Source organism: Anguilla anguilla, chromosome 6, assembly GCF_013347855.1.
Source record: "Anguilla anguilla isolate fAngAng1 chromosome 6, fAngAng1.pri, whole genome shotgun sequence".
Taxonomy (NCBI): Eukaryota; Metazoa; Chordata; class Actinopteri; order Anguilliformes; family Anguillidae; genus Anguilla; species Anguilla anguilla.
Genome location: NC_049206.1, coordinates 60,240,845 through 60,253,997, shown reverse-complemented (window position 1 = coordinate 60,253,997; position 13,153 = coordinate 60,240,845). Strand labels below are relative to the sequence as shown.

Genomic DNA, 13,153 nt, shown 5'->3' with positions numbered 1-13,153 from the left:
TCCACAGTGGCAGCAGTGATTGGTGGCAGACAGCAGACAGATTGCTCCTTTCCGGAACAATGCCGTCCCTCACTGCTAGAAAATGGTGGCTGTCGAGCGTACTCTACGAATACGTTGAGGACGGACCCAGAATGCTAATAACGCAGAATGCCGGACCCGGGGAAGCGCTCTCCCGTCCGTCTCCCTGCGAGGGAGGGCTGGTGCTCGTGCGCTGACCTGATTATGATCATGTAGCTGCTCCTCCTCCTGATCGATTCATCGACTGAGTGACTCCGGGTGGTCCATCGCTGGATTCCTTAATTAGAGTTTCCTCTGCCGATCCCTGCCGGTTTTGTTTTTCAGACGTTACTTTAGTGTGGCATACCCCCCCTCCCAACCCCCCCCCCCCCCCTTGTGTTTTCCCTGGTGTCGCGGTAACGACCTGCATCCCAAAAGGAGGAGATCCAGACCCCGTTTTCGGGCCCAAACCACACGACATGTTTCAACAAAACAAGCTGGTCAGAGCCCCGTGTTGAAAGATTCTCTTTTTTTAATTTCCTGTTGGAAGAAACAAAAACTATAACCAGGATTTACAAGAGATGCAAAGCAGACCTGTGGTTTAATGGGTCTCAGTTCAGCAGGGGTCAGCCTCACCATCCATACATCTCATTAGCGAATTTTACATCTGAAACAACACACGAAGCGCAGGCGTGTGTGTGTGTCTGCGTGAGTGTGTGTGTGTGTGTGTGTGTGTGCGTGTGTGTGAGCTGTATCACTCGTACAGAAGCATGTGTGTGAGATCCAACCCCAGCAGGAGGCTGAAGTGTTTGAGAAGCTGTGAGCTGCAGAGTCACTCAGCAATTGTCTGATCTCGCAATAACGATAAACCTGCAACGCAGTTAATCGTGTGTGTGTGTGTTGGTGTGTGCATGCATGTATGTGTATGTGTGTGTGAATGCGTGCATGCATGCATGTATGTGTGCGTACACATTTGTCAGTACGTGTGTGTTTGATAGAGTGAGTGAGCAAGAGAAAATGTGAGAGACTGAGCATGAGCATACGTTCCCTGCAGTACAGAATCTTCCAAGCCCTTGTGTGTGGAACATGCCCCCCCTGCCCGTCCCCCCCCCCCCCCCCCCCCCCCTCCCTCTCTCCCTCCCTCCCTCCCTCCCTCTCTAGAAGGCAAACACTGTTCCATACGATTCCCTGTGATGAGTCACCACTGAAAACCTGTGATATTAGCGTCTCAGAGGAAAGAGCAGCGAGGCCGGGCTCGGGGGGGGAAGAGGAGCGTCCGCGCGCGGGTGTCAGCGTACGTGCAGTTTCAGTCCCGCCTGAAACGGCAGGCGCCGCGGCTTTCCCCTAAATCATTAGAAACGGGTTCCAGCGAGATCCGTGCTGTGAGAATATCCAGCCAATGAGCTGAGATAAAAATTGTTTATAATATTATATAAATATCAATTATTATAAATTATAATATTTATAATAATATTGTTTGTACCCCAACATTTGATGTAAATCATGAATAATCTTTTTGTTTTTAAACAGTTTATATGAAAATTAAATATTTTTCATTTTTCCTTTTAGGGAAGAAAACCATTAGTTTCACAAATGATTATTTTGGCACAAATGTACAGTATATTTGTACAGAGAGCATAAATATTCACAAATACTCGTATCCTCTTTTAATTTATGGACTCCAGAATGCAAACTTTGTACCGGGGTAACGTGCTCAAACAGCATTTCCATTATTTTCAGCTCAAAGTGACATTTGATACGACATGAGAGCAGCCTGTGAGTCACTCAGGAAAGCCCCACACATCGCTCTGTCTCAGAGAGGAAGGTTTTGGTTCTCTAAAACTGCTCAGGTGTGTGTGTTTGTATGTGTGTGTTCGTGCGTGCATGTGTGTGTGTGCGCGCACGTGTGTGAGTTTGTGTGTTTGTTTGTGTGTGTGTGTTTTTATGTGTGTGTGCGTGTGAGTGTGCGTGTGCGCGAGTGTGTGTGTGTGTGTGAGTGTGAGTGTGTGTGTGTGCACGTATGCATGTGTGTGTGTGTGTGTGTGTGTGTGTTTATATGTGTGTGCGTGTGAGTGTGCGTGTGCGCGAGTGTGTGTGTGTTGTTTATAGAGACAATGCCTCCCAGTCAGGTTCCGGCTGAGTTCTGAGACGTGGGCTCTGACTCACTGAAACAGGAATTTGTGGGCTCTCCATATCTGCAACACATTTCCTGTTGATATGATGACAACTATTATTATTATTATTATTATTGTGATCGCTAAATGTTATTATTGTTATGTACTGGATGCCATGCGCCAGTCGTGCAAAAGAAAGCATCATACATACACAATGTCATAAAACAACAGGAAGTGACCTCTCCGGTGTGAAAACTGTACCTGTGGAGCGAGGACAGCCACAGCACACAGGTGTACTTCCTGTTCTTTAGAACAGGTGCATTTCCTGTTCTCTTGAAGTTTCTTTGTCTTGTAGAGGAAGGAGCAGCCCCCCCCCCCCCCCCATGCTTGTTAACACTGAGAAGTGAGAATTATTTAACTGGGTTTAATTAGAAGGGAAATAGAGCGAGAGAGTGTTCCAAAATGAGATGGACTGTCCCCATCGTTCAGTCTCGTCCACCATCCCCCCTCCCCCCTCCCCCCTCCCCCCACTCACACTGCCTCCCCTCCCCCGTCATCTGTCAGGGTGTGATATCAGCCGCCAATTACTCAACACTAATCACCACTAACTCCGCTAACTCTTCTCTCTGTCTCACGTTTCCACAACAACAACAAAAAATCGTAAATCAAACCCGCTGTGGCACTGTAGATCTTGGGGCCCTATGCCAGACGTTTCAACTGCACTAGCCCCTGGTATACCCCCTTAGCTCCACCCCTTTGTCTGTTATACCTCTTAGCTCCACCCCTTTCTCTGTTATACCCCTCAGCTCAGGCCCTGCCTAGACTCCAGACAGAGGCCTGAGTTCACACACTCACACTCTCCAGCCTTTGCATTGGACATTTGCATCTGCACAGAATGGTGAAGATGCAAATGCAGAGGGGAAAAGGCTGGAAAGTTTGTGAATCTGTGTGACTTGCTACTCCCCTGTCAGGCGGTCTGACCTTCCAGTAAAGCCTCTGCTGATTGGCTGCAACCTTGTGCAAATTTTCAGATTTGAATTTTTCAATTCCTTGGTACAACTCCACTAGAAAAGTGTCCCTTTGGAGAGCCAAACACATCCTCATGATGTTTCACATGATGGCCATCTAATATGGTCAAAAACTAGTGCTAAAATCACTGCTGTGTGTGCTACAGGAGAGGGTGGCACGGTGGTGCAGTGGGTAGCACTGTTAACCCACAGCAAGAAGGTTTGAATCACGGCTGGGGATTCTCCCCTGGTCAAAGGTTTCCTTCCGCAGTCCAAAGACATGCAGGATACGTTAACTGGAGAGTCTAAATTACCCCTAGGTATGAGTGTGTGTGCCCTGCCATAGATTGGCGGCCTGTCCAGAGTTTATTCCGGGCTCTCGCCCAATGCATGCTGGGATAGGCTACAGCGCCTCCTGTGACCCTGACCTGGAATAAGCGGGTATAGATGATGCATATGGACGTGCTGCAGGGGACACAAGCAACAAATACAGTTTTTACTGAGAACTGTTTCCACAGCATTCAGCAGCAAGCAGATCCATCACTGCCTGCAGGTCGCGCAGAACAGACCGTGCGAGCGTGTCTGATCTCTGATAAGCAAAGCAGGCCGTTCTGCATACAGTCGCCAGTACGCGCGCCGTTCTGCTGAACCTGGCGAGGGTCTCTGCTTCTACAAGCCCAAGCAAGCTGTTACATATGTTGTTTAAAAAAAAAAAAAACACCACAAATATTAATAGAAAATGTAGGCTACCTTATTAATTACATGCCATAGATGGCTTCTGTTTTGTATGACATGGAAAGGGGTTTTCAACACTCCACATAAGCACAATGTCTATGACAGCGTAGCTCAGTGATGCTGCGGCCCATGTTTTATGACACACTGAAGCAGCGCCACATGGAAGATCAGGCTCACAATACCTGTCAGCTCTCATTGGGGTTTGACCGGGAGATGGCATTATCTCATGGTTTTCCAGGCTGGAGGCCGCGGTGAGTAAGCGCTGCTCGCGGCGCCTGGCTGCGGTCAGTCGTCCGTAATGACCTTTTTGAGACTTCCGTGACAGCTCCCGACCACATGCGTGCGTGCACTTCAGCCGCGGCTCGGGCCAGCAAGGCTGCGGTGTCACAATGCGTGCCTGCCTCGTGCGCTGCAGCTGGAACCGCGCCGATTGGTCAAATGTAAGCGCACAAAAGGAAATGGTTAATATTCCACATGGGTGAATTCTAGAATGCACACAATTTAATATAATGATTTAATTTTTTTTTTTTTAAGATTCCTGAGAAGCAGTTTTACTCCGTTTAGACGTTCAACATTGGGCCAGCATTGCAGCGTTTGTTACATAATTACCACTGGCGTATCGAGAAACGGGGCTAATAATAGACGGAATCTCTAGTGCGTGAATGAAACGGTGCACCTACATTACCCGTGCCCCAACCCAGTTGCAGGCATTCTATTGTTCGGTACCACGTCTTGCGATGTCAGGGTAGGGAGGGCCTGTGGCAGCGTTCAGTTCCCCGCGTGCACAAACGGACACCTTGTGCTGCACAGTACGTCCTGCTCATAATTCTCCCCCGCGGACAAGCGGTTCGCACATTTCTGCTTTCCTAGCAACGCGTTCTCACCCACTCGCGCGAGGATTAGCACGTTTCCATGTATTGTCCTGAGTATTTAAAGCGCGCGGGGTATCTATCTTCAGAAAATCGATTTTTTGCACCACAGTAAATGCTTATACTTTTTTTTGTTTGTTTGTTTGCTTGCTGATGTCTTAGTTCCCGCTGAAGCAGGGGTATCCGCTGTTAAATATCTGAAGGAAAACATAATGCATTTGTGGGAAACCTATATTGCCCTCATTCTCTCTTCGGCCTGTGTATAGGCTCCGTTTATTTTTCTTCTTCTCGCTGTTATCTCCCCCTCCCCGTGTTCATCCAACCGCTGCAAAAAACATTTCAGTCTCAGCAACGCGCGCTTTGTCGCTCATTTGATTTATATAGACGACATGGTTGGTCTTTTATATTTCTACAGTCAGTCGCAGAGTCACGTTGCTTATACATTTGCGCCTGCGGGGCACCTCATCTGCATTTCCCCTCCAACTCATACAGTATTTATAATGCATAAGTTTCGAGAGATGCACAGCTTATATTATTCCACAATAACTGGCTCCCTGCTTCAGCCGCTGGTACTGTAATTGCACTACCATCGAGCAGGAAAGACCAATGGGCGTCCTCCCTCCCAGCGTGACGCAATGGAGGTGGGTCAAATCCGCGTCAGGTTTGGCGATGCGCGAGGAAAACTGTCCGTGACTCCGCGCGCAGTCAGTCAGCTCCTGCACTGGAGTACGCGGTGAGCGCGCGGCTGACTAGACCGCTGAGTGGAGTAGGTTCCCAGCCACGTAAGTAGATCCTACAACCGCGGGAGATGATGTCTTGCTGAAAAAAAAAGGGGTTAGGCCAGGCATCGAACGGCCATCCCTTATTTACAGCTAAAACTCCCCCCAAAAAAACCAGCGAGACTATTCGAATTATCATCCCCCCCACCCCAAAAAAAAAAAATTGAAATTTGCAATTGAATAACGCGAAACTTGTTACCAATTTCCAGACAAAGCGAGCCAGGAAGTAGGCTACACGCAGTCCAGATCGTGCTGCCCGACTTTGCAGGCGAGCTGCATGGATATAATTTGTCGGAGGCCCCCCAAAAGCCGCTGGAGCACACGGATGAAATCTTAGAACCCTGGATACCTAGCTAGTTAGCTGCATAGCTGGAATTATTCTTGAATGCACTACATTGTTTTCGTAGTGCACTTACATTTTTTAAGATAGTTTGCTGTATTTTTTGCACATCGCTTACCTAGCTATTGTTGCAAGATAGGTGGCTTGCTCGATGCTTTTTTTCCGTTAGCTTTTGTCTGTGGCTAACAGCGTGTTCTGAATCAATGAAGCTTGTCGTCTGAATGACTTTGGTGCTATTTTTAGCGAGGTATGGAAGCTAGCGAGTTGGCTGTACAGTTTTGCTATCGTAACCGACATTGTTCCCGACACTGCCACTGAAATATTGATACTGTTTGACTGCCAGTCAGCTTTCGAGCCAAAAGCTGACAGTGTTGTAATTTTGTAAAGCATCAAGTCGGTTAATACAGAGAACCAAGTTTTAGTAGCCCGACAACATCCAATGGACCGTGGACCATGCATTGTTTTAGCTGACCGGTGAAACTGAGAAGTTAGCCGGCTTTTCAAACAAAATATTCCATTGCATTGTCTCTACGAAAAAGAATGTATTTACGTTCTAATATTGTTCTTTCTGGAGATAGACTGTTGGACGTGGTTTAGTTAGCTTGCAGGGCACAACTTTAAATATCGCTTCTGTTTGCACATTGTTATCGCTACTTTCATGACACTGATAGATACGCTAAGGGCTGGACCGTTTTAGTAAGCGAGGGAGCAAACTTTAAAAGCTTCAGGCAGCGTCGGTGCGACACTGATAAGTTCAAGGTTAACCTCGCTGGAATCCTCGCACGAGAAGACCCAGATTTTGTCGGGGATACCACACCGAACACTCATGAACATACAGAGGTCAACCCCCATTAACATAACACGTTATGGGAGATCGAGACACAAAGCGCACGACTTCGAGGAGCTCTCTTGCTTGAGGACTACAGAATCCGTTCAAAGTTTTAGCCCGAATTTGGGATCCCCGAGCCCCCCCGAGACGCCCAATTCTTCGCACTGCATTTCTTGCATTGGGAAATACCTTCTGCTGGAGCCGCTGGAAGGAGACCACGTTTTCAGGGCGGCTCATTTGCACAGCGGCGCGGAGCTCGTATGCAAGGTAAGCCCCCCGGTTTGAGCACCGAAAGCGGCACATTTCCTACTGCTGAATGCATGCACGTTAAATGACCGTCGCCACGCGTTTCACAAGAATTGGTGCACATCTGCCGGGGATACATATTGCATAGGCGCGTTACCGAAGATCCGCACATGGATAACTCGAGATAAACGTAGGCTAGCTGGCTAATAATATTTTGATTCGTGGCCAAATTGGCACCGTCGTTCATCGCTGGCGTGTGATGCGATTAGTTTGCTATTTTCTCAAGCAGCTTAATGTTGAACAACCGAATCAATGCAATGCTGCGAAGAAATCCGTAGCAGTCGGGTCGCCTACAGTAGTGCACCAATGTATTCACCGCTAGAAAGTGAAATTTCAACTTGATAGCATCCTCTATCGCCAATCAGTCATTCCTAGAGGGGTGAAATAAATGGTGATTTCTGCAGTAGTCAGCAAGCTCAACAGTGTAATTTTTTACGTTACCGAAACGATATGGCACAGTAGCTATCGTCAGCAGGGACATGTTATTACGAGGGGTTAACAAGCACGAGCGTACTTTTTCTCATTTGTGTGTGTGAGAGACAGAGCATGTGAGGAGGAGGGGGATTGGTTACACTGGAACAATGAAGGGAAACAATACTGTATCCACGCGCCCGTCCGATATGGCTCGCAAGCGTTTGCGGGGTTCCATTGCTTTGTTCTTTGTCTCGAACTGTATACACGGTGCGTGCCGTACCCCCCGCCCCCCACGAGCCAACTCCATTCCAGAGATGTATAATAGCGCGATAGGCGTACGATAGCATTCACTTTTAATGCAACGTGTGCACAGTTTTTGCATAGCACAAAGTAAGCACTGGTCGATTAGCAGGATTTAAAATCGCACGCGAGCTCGGGAAAGTTGGCTATGATGTCATCACGTTTGGCGTTTGTAGTGTGACGAAAATCGGTGTGGATATGAAAACTGTGACGAACCGTAGCAGTAACAAGGACACCTACTGCGAATCAGTGTGATTCAGTGCGCCCAGTGGATTTGTGGAGTAGCAACTTGTGTTTGTTCAAGCAACTATTTTTAAAGAAAGCAGATCGCAATGCAATGGCTGCAGTAGCATCACTCGAATACAAAGACGGACCTGAACCGTGTCAAATACACTCGATCGGATGAAAATAATCCCTTGTCCTTGCCCATTATGTAAACTTTGCATAATTAATTCTGAATTTGCATGCTCGGAATTTTCCGTTACTTTGCTGTAACGGATTACATGCATGTGCATTTTTTATGAACTGCATTTAACTTCGCGTCATGATGGTAGCAAACACTAACAATTGGTTGCTGTCAAGTGAGTGTTGTACGTGTTAGGGATTTTTAAATGGGGGGGGAAAATGTGTCCTGTTCTTTTCTTTTTTTAGGTGTTTGATATCACTCGATATCAGGAGTCTCTGGCAGCGTACTTTTGCCTGTCTGCGCACAGGAACATAAACCAAATAGCGGAGATTCTTCTCGGAGACACAAAGGCCTACGTGTTCTTCGAGCGGAGCCATGGGGACATGCACTCGTTCGTGCGCGCCTGCAAGAAGCTGCGCGAGGACGAGGCCGCGAGACTGTTCCATCAGATAGCCTCGGCCGTCGCGCACTGCCATGACAACAGCCTGGTCCTGAGAGACCTCAAGCTGCGGAAATTCGTCTTCAAAAACGAGGACAGGTGAGCCCCGCTATAAGCACTGGACCCACCTGATGGGACCGGTATGATTATGATGCATGTATGACATACACACTCACACACACGCAGACACGCATGCACAGGTCCCATAAAGAGTAAGGTCAGTTCCCCCCTGCCCCCCCCCCCCCCTCAAAATTCATATAATTTCAATATCCCCCCATAATCTTTTAAAACCAAATGTGTGTCCCGGTGCTCCCCATTCTGTGATTATGTAACCATCGTGAAAAGTCAGAAGTACGTACTTCTGCATGTTTAATCGCTGTGCCAAAACGAGAGATTACCAGACTAATCTGCCAGATACAACTTCTGGCTGCTGGTCCAGGCCAGGCGCGATGCTGGCAGGCGGGTTGTTTGTGTGCTGTTGTGTACGTGTGTGTGTGTCACAACAAACATTTTCATCACAGTGTCCGTCCTGCTGAGAGCCCAGTCGCGACACATTTAATAACACACTGTACAAACGCATTCACAGGTCTCCCGCATATTACAGTTCAGTCTTTGTGAGGTTTTCTTCTTTTAAGTGAAGATTCAGTGGGTAGTGTGTGGCTGGTGTTTTATGTAGTTGATGTGGTTCTTTGTGTCTGTGTGCGTGTGTGTGTGAATGCATGCACACAAAGGCGTTAAGCTTTAAGACTGTTTGTGTTCTGAACACACCAGGATTTGCAGAGAGTCAGGGTGAAATCTGCGGATCTGCTCGGAAGGCTGAATGGAGCCTGTAATCGTGTGGTGTTTACCAGGCGCAAGCTGAGCTCCCGTGTGCTCAGTGGGCTAAAGACTGCGGTCGATTCCTCACGGGTGGCATCGCTCATCATCGTTCAACGCGGGTTCGAACGGCCAGTGTGTGCCCGGGGGGGCGGGGGGGGGGTGGGGGGGGGAATAGGAGGGGGCACAGCCTCTGCAGAGTGGCCTAGAACTGCTCCGTGTGGAAAATCAAACCGAGATTAGGGGTGGGAGGGGTCAGGCAGGAACCCTAGATTCAGTCAATTCACTTTCCCAGGTCAAGGGCATATGGAACTGTTCCTCATTCTTGGTTTCAGTCAAACCATAATGGTGATTAAGACTGAAATATGCAAACAGGAAAATTTGTGTCCTGATCATTGATGATTGTGCTGCCTGGTAATCAGGAGCTACTTTTAAAGAGCAAGTTGAGCTTGCCTTTTTTACCTGGATGTTTCAATACAATTAATAAAATCTAACGTAATCAAAAAGAGCAGCAGTAGCTTAATCCTGTTTGGTTGATTTGCATGTGCCCTTAAATAGAGCAAGTGCATCAATCGAATGATGTCATGGTACAAGAAGAATTCTGGGAGTTGGAGTTTACCAGCTGCATTAAGTTTCTCGTGGGAGACTACTTTGGAAAGTTGACTGTTTTGAATCAACTTTTTTGTTGATTCATATTGGCTGATTTTTATCCTCCCACCCCAAGTTTCCAGCCACCTGGTTAAGACATTTTGTATTTATTTTATATTTATTACATTTCAAATTCAGTTTCCATGTTTGAACAATACTTCAATGCTGTTTTTGAGATTGTTTTTCTCAAATATTAGAAGTAGTTGCCATAAATGATCCATGGTGTTTTTAAGACTTTGTAGTTTTGGACAACTGTCTTTTTAAAAATGAGATCATTTTCTATGAATGCTTAATGTGACATTTTAAAATTCAAGGCTTACTACTAAATCCAGCTGACAATCCTGAAATGTATTTTTCGTACAGAAATGCAATTTATTAAACGATGAAAATAGCCTGAATGTGTCCAAGAAAAAAGAAAGGAAATGTGCGTTAAATCCGGCAATTTTCAGCACAGTGAAAAGCTGTCAGATAAGGCACAAATTCATATTAATGTGCCAGTTTGACAGGTTAAGAGGAAAATCTTTCCAAGTAGTTTTTCTCCAGTTTGTTTCACTGAGCAAATTGGTTTAGTTGAGTTCAGCCCAGACTGTGTGCGATATATGAATGCTAGCAGTTAGCATTTAACACTGTAAATGTGGAACTTTTTGTTCTGTAATGACCAGCAGGAAGATATCAGGAAAAGGAAAGTTTGGTGCTACAGGAAAGGGGAACAGAATCAGGTGTGAAGAATGGTGGGAAATCGGTCATTGTGATGTCATAATCGGTAGAGGCTCCACATCTCCTTTTTGCTGTGCACCTCTGTGATTGGTCTGTAGGTACCAACGTCCTGGGACAGTTTCATTTGGGATCCCCCCCTCCCCCAAAAAAAAAAATTCTAAGTCAGTGTTCTAGAACTCCGTTGCTTTCAGTTACCAGTAGTGATTGTGACATCAGCATTAGAATGTTCAGTTAAGAATTTCTAATCTTCCAACTGTCTGGGCTTAAAGGGTGATGCTGCTTGTTCAGTGAGCTCTGCTTAGCTAACAAAGCAGAGAAATTAAGGAATAGGTGTCTGCAGTCTGACTGCGCAGCTGTGTAAAATGCACAGTAACTGCGCATCTCAGCCAGTGGACTGCAGATGGATGTTTGAAGGACGATGGCTTGTGTGCACTCTCTCAGTGCTCTCTCCCTCCTCCCCCCACAGGAGCCTGGTGATGCTGGAAAGCCTGGAGGACGCCTGCGTTCTGCGGGGGGAGGACGACTCGCTGTCGGACAAGCACGGCTGCCCCGCCTACGTGAGCCCGGAGGTGCTGAGCGGGGGCGGGAGCTACTCGGGCCGGGCGGCGGACGTGTGGAGCCTGGGCGTGATGCTGTACACCATGCTGGTGGGCCGCTACCCGTTTCACGACCTGGAGCCGGGCTCGCTGTTCAGCAAGATCCGGCGCGGCCACTTCAGCCTGCCGGAGAGCCTGTCGCCCAAGGCCCGCTGCCTGATCCGCAGCGTCCTGCGCCGGGACCCCGCCCAGCGCCTCACCGCCCGCGAGGTCCTGGACCACCCCTGGCTCGCCTCCTCCCTGGACGCCCCGCCCCAGCCCGGCCCCGCCTACGGGCGTGGCGGCGCCGACCGGGGGTCCTGGGACCAGCTGGTGCCCGACGTCAACATGCAGGAGGACCTGGACAAGTTCTTCAGCTGAGGCGGGGGCAGGGGGGGAGGGGAGGCGGCGGGGGGGGGGGCGGGTGGGGTGTCGCTATGGCGATGGACATTGCTTGGAGAGTAGCAAGGATTGGGCACGGGGGGGGGGGGGGGATAAAGAGACAAATCAAAAACTCCTTGTTCTGGCGTGATGGAGTGGCTGTGGTGGCCTGATTCGGTGTCGGACCGATCCGTGTCGTGTCGTGTGAACAGTCCCAAAGCGAAGCGGCGCTCGTAGGCTCAGGCCGGCTCTCCACCAATGAAGCGGCAGAATCGCGGCCGGCTTGAAAAAAAAAAAAACGCCAGAACCCGTTACAATATGTACTAATACTGAAGCACATTTCACATCGGATTGTTTCTCTTCTTCTTTTTCTTCTTTTTATTTCTTTTTGGGTCAATCTGGGATTTTCTTCCTACCTCTGATTGGTTGGAGGAGATTCCATTGAGGACATTAGTGTTATTTTACCCATATAAAATGCAGGTGCTATCTTTTTATTTATTTATTTTTCCTGTAGTTTTTTTTTTCAGTAATCTGTACAATTTTTGGTGCAATTTCAGTCAGATTATCCTGCTTCCTGCTTGATTTTTTGTATAATTGTATTTAAGCTCCGCCCCCTGGATGATGGCTCTCGTTGGGCTGTAGTAATGGCAGGCCTGTTCCCTGCTCCTGTACCCTGACCCTGCCCCCATACCCTGACCCTGTACCCTGACCCTGCTCCTGTACCCTGACTCTGCCCCCTTACACTGACTCTGCCCCCATACCCTGACCCCACCCCCTTACCATGACCCCGCCCCCATACCCTGACCCCGCCCTCGTGCCCTGACCCTGCTCCTGTACCCTGACCTCGCCCCAGTACCCTGACCCCGCCCTCGTGCCCTGACCTCGCCCCAGTACCTTGACTCTGCCCCCATACCCTGACCCCACCCCCTTACCATGACCCTGCCCCCATACCCCGACCCCGCCCTAGTGCCCTGACCCCGCCCTCGTGCCCTGACCCCACCCCCTTACCCAGACCTATTTAGCGCTGATTAGCATCCACCTCGTTAGCGAATGACTCCTCTCATAGCAATGTGATGTATTTATGTTTACCTTCTAATTTCTAATTGACACCAAAATGCATCTTTTTTCTTTTCCCCCCCCAATTTTTATTTAAATGCTAACACATAAATAGTATCATTCTAAACTGATTTATTCAATAAATTTTTTTCAGATTTTCGGTTAGTTTTGGTGCTCAAATGGCGAGATTTTGGGGCGATGCAGCCAACGCCGCCAGTCCGGTACCTCTCCTCTGCAGCCCCAGAGGACCCTGTGAACTGACCGTGTTTTTGGGGTGGGGGGGGGGGGGTACAAGTGGCCGATTCGTAGTGCTTCAATGTTACTTGAATTAGTGTTTTTTTTTTTTTTTGTTTTTTGTTTTAATTTTAGTCTGTGGCATGTGCCCTATGAATGCTATCGCCTGCCTAGCGGGGAAACAAAAGAAG

The 13,153-nt window shown here is 48.2% G+C and overlaps 1 protein-coding gene across 1 annotated transcript; it reads left to right on the top strand.

Moving 5' to 3' along the window:
- Positions 1–5,381: 5,381 nt before the first annotated feature.
- trib2 (tribbles pseudokinase 2) lies at positions 5,382–11,682 on the top strand. The gene is made up of 4 exons (XM_035420696.1): positions 5,382–5,504; positions 5,711–6,937; positions 8,342–8,634; positions 11,183–11,682. Exons 2-4 carry the CDS (start codon positions 6,668–6,670, stop codon positions 11,670–11,672), a joined length of 1,053 nt encoding a protein of 350 aa, XP_035276587.1. The 5' UTR covers positions 5,382–5,504; positions 5,711–6,667; the 3' UTR covers positions 11,673–11,682.
- The last annotated feature ends 1,471 nt before the right edge of the window (positions 11,683–13,153 follow it).